Source organism: Saccoglossus kowalevskii, chromosome 18 (assembly GCF_978046115.1).
Source record: "Saccoglossus kowalevskii chromosome 18, keSacKowa6.1, whole genome shotgun sequence".
Taxonomy (NCBI): domain Eukaryota; kingdom Metazoa; phylum Hemichordata; class Enteropneusta; family Harrimaniidae; genus Saccoglossus; species Saccoglossus kowalevskii.
Genome location: NC_140658.1, coordinates 23,857,080 through 23,883,961, shown reverse-complemented (window position 1 = coordinate 23,883,961; position 26,882 = coordinate 23,857,080). Strand labels below are relative to the sequence as shown.

The 26,882-nt window shown below is 35.5% G+C and overlaps 2 protein-coding genes across 2 annotated transcripts; one reads left to right on the top strand and one right to left on the bottom strand.

Moving 5' to 3' along the window:
* The first annotated feature begins 7,931 nt into the window (after positions 1-7,931).
* On the top strand, positions 7,932-18,503 carry LOC146731939 (uncharacterized). The gene is made up of 17 exons (XM_085493010.1): positions 7,932-8,037; positions 8,418-8,570; positions 8,699-8,811; positions 9,420-9,513; positions 9,904-9,929; positions 10,111-10,202; positions 10,795-10,924; positions 11,112-11,189; positions 11,418-11,530; positions 12,102-12,349; positions 12,718-12,801; positions 13,300-13,406; positions 13,712-13,827; positions 15,020-15,200; positions 16,118-16,177; positions 16,490-16,590; positions 18,128-18,503. Exons 1-17 carry the CDS (start codon positions 7,932-7,934, stop codon positions 18,501-18,503), a joined length of 2,178 nt encoding a protein of 725 aa, XP_085349136.1.
* Positions 18,504-21,718: 3,215 nt separating this feature from the next.
* On the bottom strand, positions 21,719-24,435 carry LOC144357787 (uncharacterized). Its single transcript, XM_085493105.1, has 5 exons — positions 24,343-24,435; positions 23,744-23,859; positions 22,560-22,755; positions 22,216-22,292; positions 21,719-22,067 (listed from the first exon to the last, which is right to left on the bottom strand). The coding sequence occupies exons 1-5, from the start codon at positions 24,433-24,435 to the stop codon at positions 22,007-22,009; spliced, it is 543 nt and encodes a 180-aa protein (XP_085349231.1). The 3' UTR covers positions 21,719-22,006.
* Positions 24,436-26,882: the final 2,447 nt, after the last annotated feature.

Here is a 26,882-nt window from a genome sequence, read left to right as displayed (position 1 = left end):
TCACAACGTCTCTTCAACTGACCTCTGACCGAGAAGACGTCGGCTGATTGTAGCAGCCGATTTTTTTTTCAATTCTACGACAGTACGAGTTACATTTTTACACATTGTGATGAATAAGAAACGACGACTACGACAAACTCGAATTTCAACGTGCCGACATGTTGGGTCTGCAGTGTGACCTTTACCAAGTTGACCTCATTATGCACGTATTTCCGCGCCCACTTCATTATAATATGTGCTCATGAATATTTAATAGCCATGAATTTCCTGCAGAATAAACCAGTCGGGGTGATTTCGCGCTAACACCTCCATTTGGCGATTTTTTTTATTTTATTTAAACTACAAAAAAAAAAAAAAATTATCGCCCTGACTGCGCCAGTCTAGTAATCAGGCAGTAAATTCATTTTGTGATCGATCTATATCGAATTAATGAATATGCGGAAATGTGTTACTTTTGTTTAACTTACAAAATTCGTATTCTATGAAATATATTTACTGAACCTTGTACTTAATCATTGTGTTGATTGAGTGTATCACGATTCTCGTCATGAACTACGAAGTGCCCACGTGCATGTCAGCGTGCCTGTCATATGTCAGCCGCGTTAATATCCAAATACTTCGATGGCCGCACTAATCGCATACGACGTTAAACGGGTAAACTCATACGCTTTATTTTACATATGCGCTCTTAAATGTAGAGCATATCAATGAATTTGCAAACTATACAGTACGTCGATAATAGGATTATGAACGAAGGGAGAAAGTAAAATCACACTGTCCAATACAAAGAATACACGTTCGAAATAAACATTCTCAAGTTTAACGAAACAAAATCTGGCTTTGGACAATACTTTCAACATAGAAGCCCTTGGCAATTTACTTGACATAATAGACTTCAAGCTTGACACTTTTCATTTGAGTGGTACGAAAAATTCTAGTGTCTTTTTATTGAGCAGGCACATATATCTCGAATGTTGTCTCAATGTTCGGTATATGGCATAACAAATGGAAACAGTTGAATTTTATATAAGAAACGTTGCAAAAACGCGGTAAAAATACTTAATTTATGTATGAACAAATAATTTAACGTGACGGTATTTAATTTAAAGTGTTAAACATTCATTTTAATGCAACAAATAAGCATACAATGTCTGAAAATTGACAGTTCTGAAAGAAAAGTCATCAAAGTTGAATAAATGGAATGTAATTTTATTTAAAAACGACAAGATTTAGAGGGAAGTAAAGGTTGTCCAAAACTCTACAGACACCATACAATGGTGGACCATTTAAATGTTCAACCTAGAAGTTGTCAACAATATTAAAATTTTAGTAGTGGTATATATTATATGTGAATATTAAAAAAAAAAACATCCAAAGTACTTCCAACTTTAAATGTCATATCAATTAACAATTAATTTATTTTACCTTATACTACTTTTCCACATGATATATTATTTTAAAGTTACGCATTAACGATATTATCTATCAAGTATTTTCAATAGAACCGTACAAATACATAGAGGTTTGACATGATTATACTTATTGTGTTATTAAATGGTTCTACACTGAAGATGACATAAGGATGCTGGGGCAAAGCTTTTATCTAGTTTGAAAAATTCAGTTATTAACATTGTGCCGGCATCCAAGTGGGAACAAATTGTGTCCCCTTGCTGACAGAATTTCTACACAAATTAGTTGAAAACAAAAGGTACAAACAAGCCAAATCCTTTTATTTTAAACTCCGATATATTGATAATGAACAATGCATCAAGAATCCTAGATTTAGTGATTATATTCTAATGATCTAGTTGAACTTGAGGAGACTACAGAATCTGCGTCATAAGTAGATCTGTGCTTTGAATTTGACTCCAAGGACCAGCTCTGTATTAGACTATATGACGAGAAAGGTGATTTTAATTCTATTAATATTTTCATGAATTGTCCATACCTTTACTAATATCCCACTCTCTTCTACTTATGGGATATACATCTACTAACTTGCTACGCCCTGGCCTGTGGTAGATATCCAGAGTTTTTTTTCAAACAGACAATTTTTATTCTTCCACAATAATAGATCAGGGATTTTGTAGACTAACCTTAACTTCAACAGATTAAATATGAGGTACCGCTTTGGGAAGATAATCCTATATTTATATAAGAGGATTATACAAGTTATTTTGGTACATCAACGTGCTGCACACCGTTGTATACTAGATGAAATATTATTTGTATGCGAGCCTCAAATCATGGGATTAAAATTTGTAGTCACAAAAAATACGAGAATTGTATTTTTTCACATGAGCAATTAGCAGATCGTATGAGCGAGTCAGGAGGTGGAATCGAATCGAACCGTATGACATGTGGCTTGCACGTGTCCATGTCTGAAATCATGTAGTCACTATAGCAAACATAAACAAAGTATCATACCATAGGTGAATAAGTTGACCCCTGAACATTGACTTGGGTACATTTATTACTGGCATGATCGCACAAATACAGTATTAAAAGCGACGGAGTAAGCTGGTTTGGTGATCGAGTGGACTAACAATGTGTGGATGTACAAAGCCTTATGAGCAATGTTTCATATTTGAAGATGGTAATATTGACCGTTCCTCCCAAATCGAAAGCAGTATACAATGAATCGTTTGAATAGACAAAAATGAGATTTACTACTCCCACGGGCATAGTTTCGTCACCACAAGCCTCCCATATCATATATAATTAAGGCAGTTATAAACACTTTGTTTATAAGCTTGTATGATCCATATTCTCCCAGCTATTCCATGTGTCCAGTTATATCTAAACCAGAATCAACAACAATGAATTGTGGTGATCGACTAATTTGCATCTTTTGTTTGAGTGCATTACGGTTCTCTACATCAACTATGAGGTGTTCCACCAACCTCCGTCCAAGCGTGTGCCATTAATTCCTGCACGCCTTGCTCATCAAAATATCACCACTCATCAATAAATACGGTCCGATATCACAGAGATCATCGTGTGTCAACCACTTGGTATGTTGATGGCTGTATCATTATCCAAAAAGATCTTAAATGATAACGCTGCTGGGAGATCCTGTTTCTCTTTTACTGAACTCCATTGTAGATTCATTACACTTTGTACCAGATAGACGATCATGTGACCTGCACGTCAGTAAAATATAACACCATCATGTAAATTCCATTTTGTACGTCTAAAAGTAGAGAATCATGTCGTTACTATGACATCCATTAGACCAAATATAAGTTCAAAATTCGCTCAGTGTTATCTCAGCCTAATTAAACATATTGGCAATTTGATTCATGTGTTCAGTCATGAGTAATAACAGTGATGCATTAGTATGTTTATTACTGATATGACTGAAGTGCAGTTTTAAAAACAATGTGATGAGCTGGTTTGGTGACCGAATGAACTCAGATTGTGTGGAATTCCGTTGCTTCAAGTCCCGCTTTATGAAGAATCGTTTCCATTTGAAGATGGTAATAATGGTTGTTTATCTCAAATCAGTGAAATTACAATGAAACAGTCTCAATAACGTGTGTTGTAGGTGTAAAAAAAATACGGAGGACATATACAAAGTGCGGAGCAAACTTTTAGAAAAGGTCAGAAGGCGGATGGGAAAACAATACGGACAAAAAGTTCAGATGGTGACAAAATGCCATGACAGACCTCATGACCTAAAAAAAAAGTCATGGCAATTTTTAGACAGAATAAAATCAGGAGCTGGCGGACTTGAAAAGTAACCGTTTAAAACACCTACTTTGAGTCGAGAACAAAATTAATAGCAGAAGCCGACTTTCCTTAAAGTCTCTACTAAATGACCTAAAAATAACCAACTGCAAAGTCGAACCTTAGACTGTGGAGCGTTCTTGTGAACTCCCCTCAATGTCATTGTTTCCATTACATTTGCCGACCATTTTCTCTGAAGATAATACCCGACGTGAATATTCAACTTTTTATTTATTACAACCAAGTCTAAACAACAACAGAAAATTAAGATTAAAGTCAGTTCAGTATTAGAAACAAGAAGTCCACGGCATGATTCACTATGTACCCCGGACCACCCGTCTTGAAGATCATCGAAAATGAAAAAGATTAATGAGAAATTGTTTAGGTACAGTGGAAAAATCACGGTGAATGGAAGACATTGTTTGTAAAGTCGGTAATGCTGCATGGGTAGGCGGGCAATTGAATAAAAAGTCAAAAACAGTGACCGAGAAAGTTTGGACTATTGCCTGAAAAAAATGTAAAGCCAGAAACATCTGTAATTTGCTAGATCCAATGACAAAATGGACACTAATATAATGGTATTTATGAAAAAAAAATTAATTGAATCCTTGCAGCAAGAAAGCAAAATGCCACTCGGCGTTACCTTCAGCAAAATGATACATGCCAATTTGAGTGACATGCGTTCATGCAATCATTCGTACGAGTTCATGGTATCACGCCAAGTACTTGCTTCTCTGCCAGCGTCCCTAAACGACACTTATATATACGATATATATATATATATATATATATATATATATATATATATATATATATATATATATATATATATATATATACAACCATCCAACCGAATATCGTAGACGTTCTGGGTATGATTGCACAGAAGATTGAAGAATGAAAAATAATATCAATGAGCGTAGATTTGTGTCCAAAACGGAATTGAGCACATTTTTGTAATTTGAGGCCAATTTAAATCTTTTTCAAATACATTACTTAACAATTCACTAAATGTTATGATCAGTCATGATAAACACATTTGCATGAGGAGTGCTACCACCGTTTGCCTATGAACAGTGCCTGTATGCGTACGGAGTCTTGCTAAACAAAACATCACAATCTCTCGTAAATACGTCATCATGTGATACTAATCTTAAAGTGCCCCGATGGACGTATAGTGGTCTCAATAGTTATTTTTTCTTTGATTAGACTCATATGCAATATCACTGTACTTTGTTCTGCATATAAGACAGGTTATACCATTAACAATAGGTATGGCAGATACTCTAGAATGCCTAAGTGCATACGACTACGAAATGCGACACATTTGTTATTCATACTTGATAAAGGACATTTGCTACTTAAAATGTGCTTGAAGCACGACACACCATTTCACTTCGATTGGCAAATTACATCTCATGAACACCCATCATATCATTAGGTTAAATCCGCACGTAACGTATTGGAATTCTTCGTTATCAATTAGACATGAATTGTTTACCTTTAAATGACATTAAATGATAACCTTGTTGGAAGATCCTGTTTCTCTTTGAGTAAATTTGTATACAGATTCGTTTTATTCAGAGTAAGAATCAAATGCTTGTCATTGGAATAAGTCGAGTTAGATACGCATAACAAACCCAAGTTGCATTTTCGTTGGAGTATCATGATCAAAGTACCGAAGTCTCGCGCAGATGAGAAACAAGGTTATACATAGAATAACATTTTATTTCATTTCTTCTCTCCAATCAATGATCCCACTTACAATTCTTTGAGAATCATACAAATCTAAAGGAAAAAAGAATTAATTTTATTTTTTTCTGCCTCATAAAAACTCGAGAAACAGTCTGGCCCTACTATTATTCGGCTATTTGCGACGATGATTTTCATAGTATTGTACAATAAACGGATAGACAAGAGCATATGATTTCTACAGGACGCTTAACTTTCTAACTAGGAATCGTGCTAACATAGCACCTGATCAGAATATAAAATAATATAAAATCATACCTCATATGTGCTTTTCTACAGTCCTATTCTACTGTGATGTCACTGTTCTTTCTTGCACTAATCGACTGCATTCAACTGTGTAATCGAGTGCAAATATCATACGATTTTCGATAATACGGGAAGTGATATAAGTATTGCTATGGCAACAAACTGAAGTTTGGATGAATAAATGAATATGCATGTACACTGTCTATCTTTGAAGCTTGAGATAGGACGACGCATTCACAATACACGTCCTATTATATTAGGTCAATAAACTATGGTTCGTATGTGTTTATATTCCATAATCCCTTCCAAAAGTCACATTTTACGAGCTACGTCACATTTGACTGACTGCGCACTGCATTCAGACACTCGGCCTACATAAAACAAAATATAACCACAAATTCCTGGTTAAATGAACAATTTAATGAAACCGTGATACACAACAAGTAATACAATTACTTTGATGAAAAAAATAGAAGCACTTTACGTCGGTATGCGACCGTCAACAAATCATGGTATATCGTGCGAAATACAATTTATTGGCCTTTGTTTCGTACAAGGTGGACCTGACCCACGTAGTCGTGTAGTTTGATGATTACCCCCCCCCCCCCTCTCTGGTTAAAAGTATTCACATAGAACATAACTCATCCCATTATTTTATTATATGCTCAATAATTACAGGCGATATCGATTTTGAAGAGCAGAAAAATGTTGCGTTTCAGTTGTTTGATCTGGTCTGCTGTGGTAGGTTGGTGGAACCTCAGATGCATAATATGAATTATCACTTGTTTACATCACACGCATATATAATAACTCGTACCTTAGTATGCTCTTGAAACCAATCAGGAAGTATGATAGCGATCACTATGACAACAGAATAACATGTCTATCTAAACACACTTGTCTGTGCCATAGTACAGCTGCCACATCATAGTACAACTAGTTAAAGTTCCACTGAACATTATGCACCTCACGAAGTTATACTCGTATAGAACCAGAATAGTCGCCAACTGATTTACAGACAGTTTGTCGGGTGGGTAGAATTGACTGCACATAATATTATTAGTATGAGGACAATTTATGACTTACGATTTAGAATCATTGTGTTAAAAACATCAGTGAGTACATTTGCTGTGGTTTGGTCATTGCTACGTATTGTAACATTCCGAGTATAAACGATCTAGAAATGTTCATGTGTTTTAACCTCGCATCGTCCCGGTAGTAAATCAAAAGTATGTGTGTGTTTCACCCAGAAACAGATCTGCCTGTTTAACACTTCAAGCTACAACTCTATCAACGTTGCGTCGAAAGCGCAAGCAATGAACTGTGATGTTATATAATTAATTTTAGGACTTGTAAAATGAAAAATGTTAGCAAATAGTTTGCACCTGGTCAACCTTGTTGCTGTAAATGTCAGACATTAACATAAGTGTGTTTACTCAACTCACAATAACAGAGTCAGTCAATCCGGTTTAGTACTGTGTTCCCTTATCATTACTAATATACCTATCTTCCATATCAATATAACAGATCATGGAGGTCAATGTGTAACAAGGTCACACGATTTTTTTCTAACTTCTTTTCACCAACCTGCGTTTTGAGGCACGCATGGCAACCTCTCGTAATAGCAGTCGACATTCCTATTCAGCAAGGTTCTTTGGTATTTATAGAACTATTCATCTGTTCTGTGAACGTAAAGTTCAATTTTGCATTGCAATTGGAATTCCCCCTTATGTTTTGATATTTAACGTCGCGTCTTGAACAATATCTTCGCTGTACGATCTTCTCGGCCACAAATTCAGCCTTATATTATACATTATTAAAACATTTTTTGGAGGTCAACATTGATTATGTGACGAGGTTTATGGGTTCACCCATCAACAATGACAATATACACAGTAGCCATCCAGAAGTAAGTAATTGTACAGACCATACACATAGTTTAGGTCATACTAAGTTTAACGAGTATCGAGTACCACTGCATCCATATTAACTAGTCAAAAAGTATATATTAAGGTTCATACAATATAAATTATACATATATTCATTGGGAGTTCTTATCAACTAATATTTTCCAGTTACGTCAGAAGGGCGCGACTTATCAAATGGTTTATTTTATTTTTTAATGACATTGATGAATACTAATACAATCAAGTACAATATATGCACAAATAAAATGTTTATTTGCTAGATTCATTGCAAACAACATGGAAAATCGTCTGCCCACCGGCACATGTAAACGGTCTGGAAATAAGCCAACTACAGAAAATGAAACTCAACTACCAGATGAAGAAATCGCTGATGCTGATCTGGGTGAGTACTATGCTATCCTAATATATGTTATAGAATGTTGAACATCTGCATTTGAACAGTATTACAAATGGTACCACGCTAAAACACGGAGGCATAACCGGGACATTTTCTAGTACGAGATCGCCTACGCACAACGTGTATATCCCAATTTATTATTGATTGTGATAATTAGAAAAATTGGCAATTGAATCAAATCACTGTTTAGCAGTCATTCAAAAATTATATTGTGCTATTAACATAAAGTATAATTCGAAAGTTTAGGATCCTTCACTCATTTTGTTCCAATTTAAATTTCCACCATCTATAACAAGTTGATCTTAATATAGCCCATGTAACAGTTGAAACTGTAGTAATTCTCCACTCCCTCCGTTGATACATAGTAACACGTAGAGGTCCAGAATCAGAAACGACGCAACTTCATTATGCAGCATTTAATGGTGACTGCGACGAAATAAAAAGATCGTTGGCAACCGAAAATATCGATGGAAAAGATGCAGATGGTAGAACGCCGTTGATGCTTGCAGCTCTTAACAGTATGTAGACGTTTAGAATCCAGTATATCTCGTAACTGTGATTCAACTTATTTACTTATTTATCAAATAGTTTCAAAAACAACGGATACTGTTCTAATATACCACATAAGTCGTACTATATTTTTTAGAACAGAATAAGGCTTGTATGCTGCTTCTACGTGAAGGTGCACAAGTAACAGTTACAGACAAACACGGCGAGTCTTGTTTTATTTTTATGTTGGACGCAAAAATGACAAATGTGGTAAGGATTATAATATTAATATTAATATTATGAGGTTATTAAGAGGATATCGAAAAGTATGCACGAAGACAGTACAGCGATGGTATCGACCGACGCGCAGCGGAGGGCAATGCGACGGCGTGATGTCTGAGTGCACACTTTGCGGTATCCTCGTGATAACCTTCCTTCCATGATACTTCATGGAAATGCCGACATCTAAAAGGTTTAGAACAGATTTAGCGAACTTCTGTGTGTGTAGTTCAGTCAAGCCTGGGCGCTGCCATATTTGGTTGTACTAATAAAGAACGCTCACACGCGTAATTGCTCCATAATTGGAAGTTCCTAATATGATAGAAAGAAAAAAACAGTACAATACCACAACAATTCGGCACACTGTAACATTTGGCCTTACGGTGAAAGAAATTAGCCTTTTCTGTTCGTATTTTAACAAACAATATATCAATCACATTATAAGTGATCGATATTGTTTGCAGATTGAACTACATTGTGTATACGTTATGTGTTCGCATTTGTTTGTCACGTGAATCCTTAGTTTCATATCCCAACTGATAGGACATTACCTAGTCGCGTACTATGTATTTCTAAGAATTTCCATACTTTGTATGCAGGCAAGTCTAGCATTAGATCGACTGCATGAAAAAGATTCTCTTGAAGGAAAGCAGACATATGATTTGAAAATATTGGAAAAAGGAGAAACCAATGGTAGGTGATTATGTAGAGAAACACATTCGATTTCTGTCAAATACATTTTCTATACAGCATGATTAGCATTTGCATTGTTAAATTGTTTATATATTAAATACTAAACACACCATCAAGCTAAACTTGTCAAGGAGATGAATATAGCTGCAAGCAGCAATGATCGACTAGGGCGAATATGCTATTGTACCCACGTTGATGGGTACGGGTTGATTAGTATGTCAGTGGTTGCTATGGATATACCAATTAACAAACAAAAAAATGAATGTATTATCCAAGCAGAAACTGTAATTGTCAGGCACTCATGACTATATATATCATTTTAAAGTAAAGCATTTTACTATGAAATGTATTGTTATCAATGTGTTTATGTAGAATAACATTTATTTTCAGCTGAGACGCCATATACAAGAAGCCCGGTAAGATTTCGTTTACATATTAGTTTCCACTCATTAAATTTAATGTGAATTACGTATGACACATTAGAGGCAATTGGCAACTACATGTGTTGTCAAATCTAGATTTGTAGCTATATTCATAGAATATTTAAATCAGTGGTTTATGCTATTATTATGTTTATGCAGTGTATTATTTTTGCAGTTGCAAGCTGTTGTTGATAATACCCTTTTAGAAGTCATTGATCATCCCGTTTTTCGAAAATCTATTGAAATCAAGTGGCAAAAGTTTGCAAGGTAATACTATAATTTGAATTCAAATTTTCAACATATATATATTAAAATTTAAATTGAAATTGTATTTCACCAGTAAAATAAGGAAATTAAATAATTACTAATGTGCAGAAAAGCATATATTTGTGTGATAAATAAAATAATGTTTTGTAGATAAATTTTAGATAATTTTTAGACCATAGAGTTTGTTTGCTATACATTATGGAATTCTACAATAATTAAAGATGTTCTTCGTGTATTGGATGTATATTTGGTACAAATTTCAGTAGGTTTCTCGGATAAAATCACCAATGAAACCGCTGCTTTATTACACAAGAAACAGTTTCTGATTTTGCATTTTGTTGTCAATCAATTTATCGATTTATTGTTTACTGTTGAGCAATTGAACTGGGAGGTCTGAACCGATTTTCGGTGAAGACATATAATCACAGTATACACACAGAGTAGTCACCTGCAAACATTTGACGATGAAAATTATGTTGTTCTGCCATGGTAGTTTTTACATGTCTTTTGGGGGGGGGGGGGTTAAATGAATAGATCATTTTCCGTTTAGAACAGAAGAATTATTAGAATATTTATTGTATTATTTTTTAAGATGGGCTGCAAAAAAAGATTTACTATGGAACTTATTATTTGTTGTGCTGTGGTCGATGCTAGCTGTGGTGAAGCCTCATGCCCGTGGATGTTATGAGTTTCCGCTCGACTTGTTGCGTGTGCTTCTATGGGTAGGAAACTAGCTATATTAATAACAATGTCAAATGGAACATAGCCGTAAATGCACTTTGACTGTATAATATATCGACTGTATTGCTGGATGAAAAAATACAACAATATCGTTTCTATTGGCTTTGTTTATCCGATTTTATAAAAATGAATTCATCTTTTACATCTTTTATTGTAATTCTATTTTAGGTCATGGCTATTTTGTGCACAATTTGGTTCATTGTTCAAGAATACCGGGAATATAAGGAATCAAGGAAAAAAAGAAAGGTGATTTTATGATGGATCTAAATAACTATTGGCAGTGGAAGTGGTTCCTTGTCATTATGGCGATTAACTGTATCCTGATTAGGCCAATTATCCAGTATATCATTGTATTACATACATCTCGCTCAGAAACAAAAAAAAACAATTGGCAGCTCTCCAATGTTTCAAAATTGCCATGTATGTTATTTTGTTATTCTTTTTGTTATAATTTGTGTTTTGATTCAATTACAGAATTTGACCGAATTGCTAAAGTGTATAAGGAAGAGTGCTGAAAAGTATGAGGAAAAAGTAGAGTGCAAACGCAATTCCTGGGAAGGGCGACCATCAAACTTTTATGGCTATTGGTAGGTTGAACTTTTATGGCTATTAGTAGGTTGAACTTTTATGATTATTGGTAGGTTGACCATATATTAAAATGTTATGGATAACACCTTCCTGTCACATCAATTCACATTTTTAAACATTTACATTTTTGATCATAGTAATAATTAACAGCATATTTGGGAATAATTTGGGGTGAAAATAGACATTAAACTGCTTACATTGGCGAGGGGCATTTGCCTTATCTCAAGTTCTTAATGTGCATGTATTATAACTTTCATCAAAGAATTGTTTCCTGCTGTTTGGCATGAACTCCAGGTTATTTATTTGCTATTATTTAGACAGTGTGCTATAGCGTAGCAAGATATGCCTCTGAAACGTATTGTTTATCAATAACAGTATATAAGTTTATACAAAAATATTAGAAATTATTATTCATTGTTGCGCGTGTCGACTATTCAGCTTCCTACCTATTAAAGAATAACGTGATTAATATTGGCAATGGCGAAGTTCATTTTTTGTTCATGCCAAATAATTTGAAACAGAATCACCAAAGTCAAACTTAATCATTATTATTATTCATCTTTTTTCCAGGAATTACTACGACTGGTTTGTGTATTTTCTCCTGACGGTGGTGGTTTTAACTCATTTGATAGATATCGGTATTGCATCGAATGAACTATGTCATCCACGATCAAATGATACAACTCAATACGAAGATGATGCAGACCACTGGGAGAATGAAAGCTTGGCAGGGAAGATACATTTAGGATGGTTTGCATTCACAATTATTTTTGTCTGGTTTCGATGGTACAAATCAATCAGAGCATTCACGCATTTGGGTAAGTTTCAAACTATATATTCGAAACTATTTTCACATTCATTCAAATACTATCACTTTGGTAAGTTTGGGTATATATACGCAGTTACATGACACGGTGTGTACGTGTCATCTTACCTCTAATGATGGAATAGTTATCATCTTCAGTACTTTTTTTCGTGATTGCAGAAATGACGTATCGATGGTTTTGGGATTAGCTCTTTCAACTCTTCCAGAATCAATGATTAATCGGAGCAGAATAATATGTGAATGTGTCATTTTGTGGGTACCTTATAACATCCTTATAGTAAGCACTTATACTGGATACTTTTATTTTGAAACAATATGTGCTTTAACCTTTGAAATTCAACACTCTGCTTCCAATTGCAGGTCCTTTTATTCTTGTGGTTTATATTGTACTTGGAGATGTGGGAAAATTCCTAATCTTGGCTTTAATGTTTTATTTACCATTTAGTAAGTAGTTCAGTAGCACTCGTAATTATTTTTTAATTGAATAACGCAGAACAAGTCTTACTAGTTTTTAGAAATTCTAAATACGATGTCTTTAGAAAAAATGAGTGTATATTTAGTGTCATCGATTAACACCATTATAAGGCAACAATAACAATAATTTAAATGCGTCCATTCAAACTATTGGTATTCATTATTTTTCAATGAAATTCGACTAAAACTGAATCTGGGAATTTTACTTTTACTACTAACTACTAAACTACTAAGCAACATTTTTACAAAACTTGTAATATTTTATGTTTTATTTCGCCATGTGAGGTAAAACGTAGATACATAAACGGAAAACACATTTTTGATAAACTTGAAATCTGTATACTATCCACTTTTTGTAGCCATTTCACCACAATCAGACGCAGGAAATAAATATGCAAATAGTATTCTAGATTCTTTAAATTGCCTTCTACAATTAAATATTATAAATTGTTAAATCCACTTTCCTAGCGTGTGCGTTTTGGATGATATTTGTTGGTATCCCATTTTACGAGTCAGTTATTGCTACAATGTTCACTCTATTCCGTATGGCACTAGTGGATGACTATAATTATGAGGTACGATATTTGTTTTGTCTACAATCATCATTAGTAGAATTATTAATCTTATATGTGTGTACCACATACTGCACTAGGAAAAAACTCATCTAGCAGTAGTGTGTTATTTGTATAGAACCTATGGTTAGTATGTTATTTCCATTTTATAGCTGACTCCATTCTCTGATAGTTGGACACCATATCGACTTGATATTTATGCCATTGTATATTACTTCTGATTTATAAATGCTGAAATCGAATGTCTAATAACGCTAGCTACTTAGAATTGCCTATTTTTTAAAGTAATATTGATCATTTAATCACAGGGACTGAGAGATGCGAACCGTGTTATGGCGGATATCATGGTTGGATTATACCTTTTAATTGCAGCGGTAATATATCTGAGTATATTCATTGCAATGTTGAGTTACAGATTTTCCAGGTAAGAAAGCGCCATGATTGGAAAGGACAGTACTAATCTGAATACATTTAAATGTAGATTATTTGGTAGGGCTATGTAATTACGTGTTTGAGTGTAGTGCATAAACAGGAATTATATTATATCGTCCTGCTGTATCGAAATTCGGTCAATTTGGTCTAGTACTTATGGGATACATAAGCAACAACCATGCTGGAAGAACTTTACTTTTTTTAAATTAAATGATCAAAAGTTCATAGGCATAGAGATGTAATTGGAATGGATGACACATAGGAGTATCTAGCCTGATGACTTGGAAATGAATCAGTGCTGATATAGTGTGGATATCGTTGTTTGTATATGATTTACTGATATATGAGTGATTCCAGAGTACTATGATGGCTTAATTGTCGTGTTATTAAACCTACGCCAGGTACCAGTGAACGTTACGTTCAGAACCTTTTCGACTGAACAAAGACACACACACAGATCGAGATCGTGTCAACTTCTCTAGACTTAGTCGCCCGTCTAGAACTCTCCAAGACAGAATGCCTCGGGGAAAAGTTTCCCAAGACTCTCTCGCTCGTGGAGCACTCTCAAGACTGACCCAGACTCTATTTATTTACTTCCCAAACTTTAACCTATCACAAGGAAATTTAAAAGCTTAAGGCGTAGCTTTAAAAAAAATCAACTCGCATGTAGCCAATCACACGAAGTACTTAACACGTCATATATACTTGATTAATTGTCCGCTATATCAAAAGACTACACTTACCAAACTGTCAGAAATAACGGTCGGTTAGCAAAGTTCATATCGTAATTAGTTCCATTCACTGACTCAAGTTCCGTCCAGGACCTCGTATACACCAAAATGATGACAGGTTATGGGGAAAGTGTTGAAGGATATAAACCAGCACTTCACATGAAACCAGTCATCAAATCGGATAAGTGACGGATCTCTAAACACATGGAAATAAATCATGACAGTACCCTAACAATAATCGTGTTTGCTATTGAAATCAGGTATAAATCCCGAATATATTCAAACGCACAGCAACACCAATGTACGAGACTGCGTAAAGTATAACTGATATAGAATAGTTTTATTTTAATAGATATCAGTTAAGGTGATCAGGCATTGGTGATTTCAACAAACAATTCATATGTTATGTCCAGTTTTTATTTGAGCGACCATATACGTTATTTTGTTTTCCAGCATGTATGACAATGGTAAATCCAATGCAATGATACAACGATCCAAAATTATTCTTGGCTTCGAGGAGAAATTAACTGATAAAGAAAGAAAACACCTTCGTAAAGAATGTGCTCATGCCGAAGACTATAGCGTCAACGGGGATGGAAAAGAAGATATGATACAGATTACATACAAAGAAGAGGTAGTTTGTATATGGTTTATACTGACATTTGAGTAACACAAATGTTAGAAATTAGCAAAAAAGCAATTTCCCGCGAGTCACTTAATGTCAATAAAATAATTCAATTAAGTTGGTGAATCACTTATATTCAATCTTAACATGGTGAATGTTAACTAAACAATATTGACAGTGAAAATCCCTTTTCTGTTCAAATAGCACTGTTAAAAAATACTATTTTAAATGTTTCATTTCAATGTCACTTGTGTGCAATGCGCATTGCTGAGCCATAAACTACCCAGTTGCAATTTACAACGCAAAGACATACATATTTACTTCAGAAATGTAGATTAACATATAATAGTATATGGCAACGATTGATTGGGAAATTATACAAATTCAATTCTAAGAGATTATAAACTGTTCCGCCTCTTGCCAAACAATTGCTTTTCGTAACTATGGGTTCATCAAGTGCCCTGCAATGTGCGCAAAGTTATATTTTAAGACTGCAATGAAGGTTACAAATTGCAAATGTCTTTAAATTTATCCTTGAAAGACACAAATGTGAAGCTACCAATGAGCTTTACATCTGTTGATACAGACAGGTAGCTGGAGACTGTAAATGGTTTTCATTCATTCATGTACCAACATCCGCTATGTCCTTCAATATATTAAAACAAAACATGTAAAATAGCATGACCATTTAAGATTCTGCCTGAAATAGCTAGACCGAATGGATAATAAAAGGTAGTCAATCAAATGACAGACAGTGGAAATCCAAATAAGAACACTACTTGATTAACACGTGCCCCAAGTGTAGAGAAATAAATTATTCGTTTGGATACTTTAAAAGCAAATTATGCAAAAATAATATTTTTTAATGGAATACTTCACTGTATCCAAATATTGCACCTGAATCTTTACATTTCCTTCCATTCAAGGGACAAGAAAAGAAATGGTATCTTCTGAAATCGTTGACAACGAGAAATACCTGTCTGGAAGTACTGAATAGTCTAAGTCAATAACGAAGAAATTGAATGGGTGCAGAGAATAACACACGATCTTTGGAGAAGAGAAGACAGTCAAGAAACTATTACGTGTCAGATAATACAATGTCCTTTATAAAAACTGGATTATATTGTTCAATATAGTTAATTCAATTATCTTTGGCCCTAGCTTTACGTTTGTATGCCATGTGTTTATGTTTAAATTTAGTCGAAAGCCACAATGCACAATGTAATAAGTATTAAGATATACGAGGTGGAAAAATCTACGCTTGTTGTAATGATACAAAAATTGTCATTTAATTGCAGTTGTTAAGAATTGTTGCCCACAATAGCTCGCTGTTAGCTTTGCTTGTTATATTATCACATTATTTAGTGAGTTCAGTCAAATCTAACCATTTAAAATATAAGTATTTAGTATCATCAAATTTGACGTATTTTTCACCATCTACTATATATAGCTGATATAATAGAAGTGGTTTTGCTTAAATAATATAATTACTGGGAACATTTAAACAATTTGTTGTATCTGTATAATTATGTTCTGTTTTATTGCAAAATCTTTCATAAATCTTTTAGCACAACAACGAATTCGTAGTGAATTTGTACGATCTGTATTTGTACATTGTTGTTTGGTCTTTAATAAAATAGTAACTGATTTAAGGTGTTATTTATGTAGTTGTCGTTACTTTTACTCATTTCCCCTATAATGTAGAAATTGAATAACTTATATAACTTTTGCAACTTGTACTATCTCCTGGTATTTCTTTTAAAACATAGTACGTGGATACCACAATATATTGATATGTAATGTAATATACAGGGAAGAATCTCTTTGTAGAAAGGGCAAAAGTGGATGTTTGTTAACTGAAAATAGGTGATACTAGTGTACGTAGTACTTATTACAGCCGCGGATATCGCATCATCTTCAAAAGTGTTTTTTTGGTATTGTGATTAATCAAAATTCCATGGTCATGTTGATTTCCTGGTTAATATGCACATGTGCTGTTGGTCGTGGAGTTTATGGATTGCTTCGTAGATTATTGGGAAATTTTAATCTAGACATACATACCTGTATGACAGGTTATGTGTTTAAAAAAAATGTTAAATTGGTCTCAAACTAAATAAATCTGCACAATCACCAATACGCAATTTGGATATACGTGTTGAAATTAAACAATGCTGTGATCAAGTTGTTGAGGTGCGTAGTGATCACTTATAAATAGGCCACATAGTGAAATGTTTTGCGTAACAGATGAGTCGTCAAATATAGGATCATATTTTACCGAGGATATTGATTCGATTTTGCGAGTCACCCCTAGCATTTGTACGCATTCGTTGTCACGAATCACAGGCTTCGATTATAGTCAAATTTGACTACAGTTACTCACAATATGTTATCCGTGCTTGTAATTCAATTCAAAATTGCCGACTGTTGGTCATTTCAGATTTATTTGTACGTGAATATGCCTTTTGTTCGGCATTTTTTTGGTGTGTATTTTCTAGTTTATTTCAAATGTGATGTTGTCTGTAGTCGTAGTTACTAAGGCACATTCTTTAATTGGCGCCTGCATCCTATTTTAGGAAACAAGACATGATGGTGTCACTATTACAAATGTTCAGATTTGATGTCTTTGTAGGTTTCTTATCTAATATTTTAATACATTCACAATAATGCCTAAATTTGAACTGAGTTGTTATATATATATGGATAAATCAAATATGTTCAATTTGTTTAGTGATAACTAAGGAATATGTTCTTTTCGAAATATTGTGTTAATATATTTTAATTATATTAGCATAAAATACTTGAAGGTCAGTTATTGTTAGTTTGTCTTATTAAATGTGTTGTCCAGAAGTTGTGTGTGCCCAAAATGTAGGTATTATTCAGTAATTGAGTGTAGCTGAGTTGGCATTTACACACATTTTTTATTACATATTATCCAGTGGACGTGGACCTGAAAAGAGAAGAGAAGCGGGAGTTGGCTTTGCAGTCAAGACGACTTTGGATGGCAAGTTGGCTGGACCCCCAAAGGGTGAGAATTATCGCCTTATGACGATGAGACTCCCCCTTTCTCGTGGACAGAAGTACGTCACATGCCTATTCCCCACCATGACCAACCCAGATGAGACCAAAGACAGGTTTTATGAAGACCTGAACACTGTCATCACTGCTGTTCCCCGTGCAGACAAACTCAACATTCTTGGTGATTTTAATGCGAGAGTTTGTCGTGATAGTGGCTCCTGGGAAGGAGTGGTCGGGAAGCATGCAACAGCAACGGTCTACTACTCTTCCAGACCTACGTTGAGCATGGTCTTCTGATCACCAACACAGTCTTCAACCTCTCTACCCGCAACAGGACTTCATAGATGCTTCCCCGCTCAGAGCACTGGCATCTCATTGACTATGTCATCGTAAGGAAGAGGGACAGGCAAGACGTATGAGTCTTGAATACCATGTGTTTGACATACCACTACCTTGTTGTCTCCAAGCTCAACCTTTGCATCCAGCTCAGGTCCGCAGGGAGTGAACATCGAGCAGGCTTTTGCCTAAACCTTGGAGCAACGCTTAGACTCCACAGTGCTGGAAGGCCAGGATGTTGACACAGCGTGGGCCGCGCTCCGTGAGATGGTGTACACCACAGCCATGAGTGCCTTGCGCCAGCTACAAGGAAATACATGAGAAATATGATGAGAACTGCAAAGAGATCCAACAGCTGCTAGAGGAAAAGCGTTGTGCCTACAAAGCTCATCTTCATGATCCAAAGTCAGCATCAAAGAAAGACATGCTGAGCAATGTACGGAGCAACATTCGAGTGAAATTGCGCCAGGTGCAGGATGAGATTCAGGGCTTTGCAGACAGGAATGACATGAAGCGCTTCTACGACAGCTTGAAGGAAGTCTATGGCCCCACCACCTCAGGATGACTGTCTCCTCTCCTCAGTGCTGATGTTCAACCCTTATCACTGACAAGGAGAAGGTTTTGGAGAGATGTGCGGAACACTTCGACAGCGTCCTGAATAGGCCTTCCACCATCAACGATGATGCTATTGGCTATCGGCTTCCCAAAGTCAATGGTGGAGAAACCATGGACGCCCTGCCCACCTTGGATGAGATTACAGAAAGCTGTCCGACTACTTTCCAGTGGCAAAGCACCTGGTTTGGTTCCATCCCAGTTGAAATCTATAATGAGGGAGGCACGGCCGTGGTTGAGAAACTCCACCAACTGTTTCAGCCTATCTGACAGCACGAGACAGTGACACATGACTTCAAAAATGCCTCCATCATCCGCCTCTACAAGCACAAAGGAAACTGCCAAAATCAAGTCTACAACAATCATCACTGAATTTTACTGCTGTCCATTGCTAGCAAGATCCTGCCTAGAGTTCTGCTCAACTGCCTCTTCATGCACTTGTAGAAAGGCCTACATGAGAGCCAGTGTGGCTTATGGAAAGAGCGTGGGACTATGGTGTTTGCTGCCCGACAGCTACAGAAGTGTCAAGGACAGAACGCCGAAACTCCACCTATGTCGATATGACCAAGGCCTTCAAGAGAGGGTCTTTGTAGAATAATGGCAAAGTACGGATGCCCCAGAAAGTTCATCACCATCGTGCAACAGCTACACGACGGCATTCTGGCAAGAGACCAGGACAACGGAGAGATGACTCCTCCATTCCCTGTCTCCAACAGAGTGAAACAAGGCTGCATCCTTGCTCCCACCTTGTTCCGCCTCATGTTCTCAGCCATGCTGACAGATGCATTCAGAGACACTGACATGGGCATCGTCATCAACTACAAGATGGATGGTTCAATGTTCAACCTCAGGAGGCTTCAAGCAAAAATCAAGGTTACAACTGACACCATCAATGACCTCCTGTTTTCCGATAACTGTGCCCTCAACTCTGCCACTGAATCGGACATGCAACACATTTCTATGGGTTATCTTGCAAAAAACAGTTGTGGTTTCTTATTTACAGGTGTTTGAACTGAGTCAGATGTGCTGTTGTTTGTATTTGAAAAGTCGCACACCAAAGGAGACTTTTGATGAAATGCAGGAAACTTATGGTGATAATGCCCCATTCTATGACCTTGTAAAACGCTGGCATCGTGTATAAAAACATGGCCGGAAGTATGTGGAAACTGCTTCCAGACCTGGTCGTCCCTCTTCTGCCATTGATGAGGCATCTGTCCGTCAAGTTGACGCAGCCATTTTTGAAGATCGACACATTACTGTTCGTCAAATAGTCCAATGGGTCAAGATTAGTACAGGGTATGTGGTATCATTCATGAACATTTGCATATTCATAAGGTGTCTGCCAGATGGATTTTTCACACCTTTCCAGATGCAAGAACACGTCCAATGCTCGAGGATGAATTTGGAGATGTGCCAAGAAGACTGATTACACAGGATGAAACTTGGGTCCATCACTATGAGATCAAAGCCCAGTCAATGCGGTGGATGCACTTGGAATTACCATTTCCAAAGTAGGCAAGGGTGCAGCCCTCCGTGGGCAAGGACATGCTCACAGTCTTCTAGGACCAGGACAGTGTAGTGATGACAGATTTCCTGGCAAAGGGTACTACAATTACAGGAGCCTCTTACATTTCACTTTTGATAAAATTAAGAGAAGCTATCAAAATCAAGAGGCGGGGCAAGATCAGCAAAGGTATCCTCCTCCTTTAGGACAACACTCCGGTTCACAATTCGCATGTCACCAGATCAGAAGCATGGGCGTGTGGCTATGAAATCCACCACCATTCCTCCTACTTTCCTGACCTTTCACCCGCTGACTTTCATCTTTGAAAGGAAAGCGTTTCCCAGATGATGCAGCTTTGACTTCTGACATGGTTGGAGGACCAACCTGGGGGTGTTCTACAAAAACGGTGTCCAGAGCTGCATTAAACAATGGGAGAAATGAATAACACTGGGGGGTTCCTATGTAGAGAATGACTAATAACTGTGCCTAGTTTTATTAATCTCCTGCTATGTGAAATGGGTCAGGGGCATTACTTATTGAACACGGCTCGTATTTAACATGAATATCGATGTACCTAAAGGACACCGGCTTCCTAACTGGCCAACTTTTCTTGCATAGAATGGGTAATTGTAAGTGCATATCACATATTTGCTATACTTGTTCTAACAATATGTGGGTGTAACGATTTGAACTTACACCTCGTATAACATATAGTTAAATAGCTTTATTATAATCAAATTACAACTACTGAAGACAGGTGATTAGTTCAGGTGAAATGTTATTAAATACACCGACCTATACCTTTGGACATAAAACGATAACTTGACGTTGACATAGTAGAGGTCGGCGTACACATAATGCTTCTTCAATTGACAAGTGAGATTACATGTGTGGTAGTTAATTAATACCAAATCCAAATAAAATACTTATTAACAGACGGCAACAGCAAATAGCAATGTCAACGACATGGGCGGAATCGATCATATGATTGAGCTATGTATAATTATCGAAAAAGCTCTATTGCAAAACAACTGTAATTTTACAAGAAAGAAACAATGTCTAACTTGAGTATTAAACATCACATTTATTTAAACATTTAAGTATTTTTTTACAATGTTCAGAATTGATATAGCTCACTTGTTTATTCTGACAAATATGTGAGTATTCATACAGTAAAACATTACTTTTCAAACATACACGAAAACACTATTGCTATTTTTAGACGCCAAATTGATTAGAATGCATTAATTGTTATAGACGTAATACCCCTCGATGTACGTGGAAAATTAGATTCCCGGAAAGGTCTTTTCACCAGCTTCTCTTTCGTGCAGATGTTCTATTATACTTTTCAACTAGATCTTTGATTCTCATCGTCCGATGTTCCAGAAGATTCAGCATCGTGGTTTTCACTTGAGAGAAATATCGTATAATTATTGATATGATGACCAAATTGTTTTTTTGCCTTTATATTGTTATGATCATTTGTTCACAGCAAACAAATTTAGTATAATCTAAATACTACAATTCCATGTATAATAATAGCTGTTATATACCCACCATGTACACTTGACTGTTCGTTTCAATTTATTTTTCAAGTCATTCAAGTCCAATAAATAGAGTGTCTTCTTTCTCCCCTTGAAAGAGAAATATCGTGTCTTTAGTATATAACCAAGAATATAACTTTGATATAGCATAAACGGTGCTTACCCAATCTGTAAGGTGTGTTCTAGAATTGGTTTTCCAGTTACTATTGGTCGTTCCAGTCATTAACTGTTGTGGTATCCATTCAATATAGCTATACCAGGAAAAGAATAAATGAGCACACTCTCTGACATATTTTTGAATATATTTTAAAGGATGTTGGTAAAAAATATTTAAATACCTTTCCAATTTCACCATACCTTTTCTTTGAATGTAACCTCTATTACATCTTCTCTCTCTATCTCGTCGACGCTATATTCTTCTGCATAGGGATTTTCGTATTCACGAATATCTTTGCTGAATTCCTCTCGTTTTTCGTCAGATAAGTTGTCCTCCATGATTAGAATAATCTTCGATCTTTGCATCATTGCATTTGAACTAGCTTTGTCATATATGCTGTGAACAAATGTTATAATATATGTTACAATTGGAGGAATTAATTGTATGTAGTAATCAAGTAGAACATATATCGGATATACCTTTATCAGTTCATTACATCGTAGCAGCTGATCGTCATCAGCCAATCTACAAGCAGTGCAATGAAATCTTAATCAAATTGATGACACAAACAGTGAACATAACGCCATTTTATTGATAACAGCACGTCTGTTGTCTTTCCCATACAAATGCGTCAATATCAAGTAATTTAACCATATTTTGTTGGTATGGCAAACCCTCAGAAATGTGACATGATAAAAGTAACAGGATTAACGACACTTCAGTAGTGTATATCTACGTATTAATTGTGTTTTATATAATACCTTGCATTCTAATACTAATTGCAGCTAAGGTAGAGGGAAATTCATTTTTTTAATTAAAGGAAGTAACATTTCAGAGGCTGTGGTGGACCAGAGAGAGGCTGTTTGGTTTGGTTAATTTATTCAGTAGTTGTATAACGCTTTATCCACCAAAACAACAAAGTATCAATGCGTAAACGACTTCCGAAGTCAGAAGTGGCAAAGACGATCTTTCTGCGTGTTAGATGTGAAGTGATGGTGAATATAGATGTATCTTCTCCACTTGCATGTATTTTTAAAGTGTAAAGCTAGCATGCTAATTAAGAAATCGTAATACATTTCGTTGTAAGTTTTCTTGTGGTCAAAGATAGACAACTAACTAGCTCAGTAAGTTTAGCATCGGTGCATCTTTTCCACATAGCATGCGATCGTAAATCCAAAAGGAAAGCACGGGTCACGGTTAAACTATTCCTCATTAATTCATGTCACCACCATGGTTTATATTTCGTAGAAGACTAATTCCAAAACAAAATTATTAGGAAAGGTTTGGCTAAAGTTGACCAACTCAGTCATTTCAATTTTCATAGAGATTATGCCACTAAAGTGTACAAATTAGTAAACTACTCTTCCTTTCTGACGTATCTTACCTGGAAAACCTGTAAGACAACATGGCAATGAGCAGATTCAGGTATATTATAGCTGCTATAGCCAGATAGGTCCCAACCAAAAGATCTGCCATAACACGATGTATATCCCGCAATTCCTGCAGTGGGACATTGATTTTATATTAATGGGCGAGGAGATATAGTATCATGTGTAAACGTGGCGACGATCGATTGATTTTCAGAAGGTATGCATCTGCCGCATATAGTAAACTTGTCTCTGTTCAAAATGATGATGAATGATGTTGTTTGCTAATACAACTCATCTTTGATATTGACATTCTAAATTTAATTCTCAAAAGATACTGTTCAAAATCGAAATATATTCAGAGATTTTGAATGACAAATACTGCGAGAGTTTTTTCTTGAATGCCGTGCAAGGTCACAAAAAAGACTTAATTGATGTTCCTATTTATATCGACTATTATGATAATTATTAATATAATAGACGATGTATATATCAACATAAATTCAGTACCAAGTTTCCGATGTTAAGTCATTTGTTGCAGACATACACAAGTCATGGTATTATGAAAATTCCAAAATTAAATTAATGAATTCGAGTTGGATTTTAAAAAACTCACCGTATAATTATAGTCATCCACTAGTGCCATGCGGAACAGAGTGAATATAGTTGCACTAACTGACTCGTAAAATTCAGTACCCCCAAATATCATCCAAAATGAGCACGCTGAGAAGGTATAAAAAGCAACATTATTATTATTGCGATTAGATAATTAAAACTCACTACAAAATATGGATATTCTACAGTTTGAATGTTTCATCAAACAAAAAGTAGATAAACTATTACGTTTCCGACACTCAAAGACACAAAAAAGATTCATGATTTGAAAACCAGTTCAAGTACCCCAACGTTATTTCCTCAAACGAAAGTGTCTTAGACGCGCCCATCCCATTTATTCTGCGTTACCAAACACATCGTTGATTCAAAATAATATCCATTTTCTATTTAATATTTAGGTAGGATGAAATATTAATAAGCGACTTACTATACGGTAAAAAAAACACTAAGGCAAGCCCTATAAATTTAATAATATCTATGATAATACCATAGATTACAGCGATGAAAGGACCTTGAATAAAAATAGTATATTAATATTATTGTAGCAGACAGTTATAACCAGTGGTGAAACAAATAGTATTGTCAATATTTGAAAGTTTTAGATTGAATCGTATCATTCCTAATATCAAAATTTGGACAAGTGTGTGCCCTTTTTTGTATTAGACACGTGAATGTGAGCGAATTAGGCTTCCGTCTGAAAAGAGATATTTGGTGTTTCGAAAAGTATGGGATCATTTTCTTTCATTATTGTCCTAGTCAAGATTGACATAGTCACTCATACATTACGACAACGCAGTCACATGCAGTTGTCAATTGGAACGTATTTGCCTTCAGCCATTAACGTCAGTTTGATATTAAGAAGGCGATATAAGATGATGTGAATAATGGAATGGCGTATTGTAGCGTCGATGTTATTCATGATTGTATCCAGAGTGGTAAAGTAATGCATAACATGTTATATTAGTACCACGTGTTTTGTATATTCTTGAACTCATCATTGTCGATATGATATGAAGAGAATAACTGAGTCGAGTTATTTAGTTTAAATCTTACCCAAGGGTGTGAAAGGTCTGATTGGCTTGAATAATCGAAACCAAACAAAAAGAATTGTGAATGCAAACCATCCCAAATGCATCTTCCCTGCCACGCTTTCATTTTCCCAGTGGTCGGCGTCATCTTCATCTTCATTCGTGTCATTGTGCTGTGGGTGACATAGTTCATCTGATGCAATGCCAATATCTACCAAATGAGTTAAAACTACCACCATCAGGAGAAAATACACAAACCAATCGAAGTAATTCCTGAAAACAATATGTTGAATAATTGTTCATTTGTATATAGTAGAATTCGGTAATTAGTTGTATGTGACACATGGAAATATATTCTATCGTGAAACACGTTTGTATATCGCACTCTGGTGATCCTTGTCAACTGTTTGGTACACGGTAAATTAATTATGTTATTCTTCCATATACTATTTACAAACTTATAACTCACTACAGTTATAATTTTTCATGGCATGCAGTTTAGCGTTTAGGTACATTACACAAAAATGTTATTTTTAGTAATGAGAATAGCATGACTCTGGTTCAACCACAATAACATCAATCACAGAAACATTACTATAATATAAACAGGCAGTGAGATGCGGAGTAACATCAGGCAATTACGCCTCGTAATAAAAGCAGACGCGTACTTCTTACTCTATAACGCACTGACATTGTTCGAGTCAGATTAAATAACAACCAGCAGAGACGAATACATTGGTGAAAACAATATAATTACAGGCACACTACGAACTTGTACACATGCAACAAACGGGATTTGAACTTGCGACACGGCAAATGTAACTAGCCATTGTAAACAGTCCAATGGCTAACGTTTGCGATGATCGAATATTTCGGTGATTTAGTTAAAGATTAAAAAAATTAAATGTTGAAAAATGTGTACTGCTGTGACAGTAAGATATCATCAATCGTGTTTTTTGTTTAATCTTTCAATAGATGGCCAACTTACCAATAATCATAAAAGTATGGCGGACACCTATTCTTGATACTTGGTTCTGGTTTAAAAGTTTCTTGTTTTTCATACATATCAAGACTCTTATGTATACGCTTTAGCAATACAGTCAAATTCTGCGATGTATATTTGAAGAAAACACATATTATCACGAAATGAATGTATTCATTAGTCGTGTCAATCCAATGATGGTACGCTGTTATACTATAGTTACTTTCACACTGAAATATTCGTTTTTAATACTGGTATAGCGGTCTAACAATACAAAGTGTTATGAACAAAGTAACATACAGATTCAAAAAAATATTAAGTGTATAGAGCCAACTCTAATCGTTTATATTGCGTTTCAACAAATAAACAAGGTAATTCATAGAAAAGAATGGCATGTTAAAAAAATGTAGTCATGATTCAGTGATACACTACCCTCTGAGGGTCACTCTAACGTAAGTAACATATTTGTTAGCACGTATTTGAAACACGTTTAGGTCAATTTAATGTGTGTATGCTTGTGCGATTAGCTAA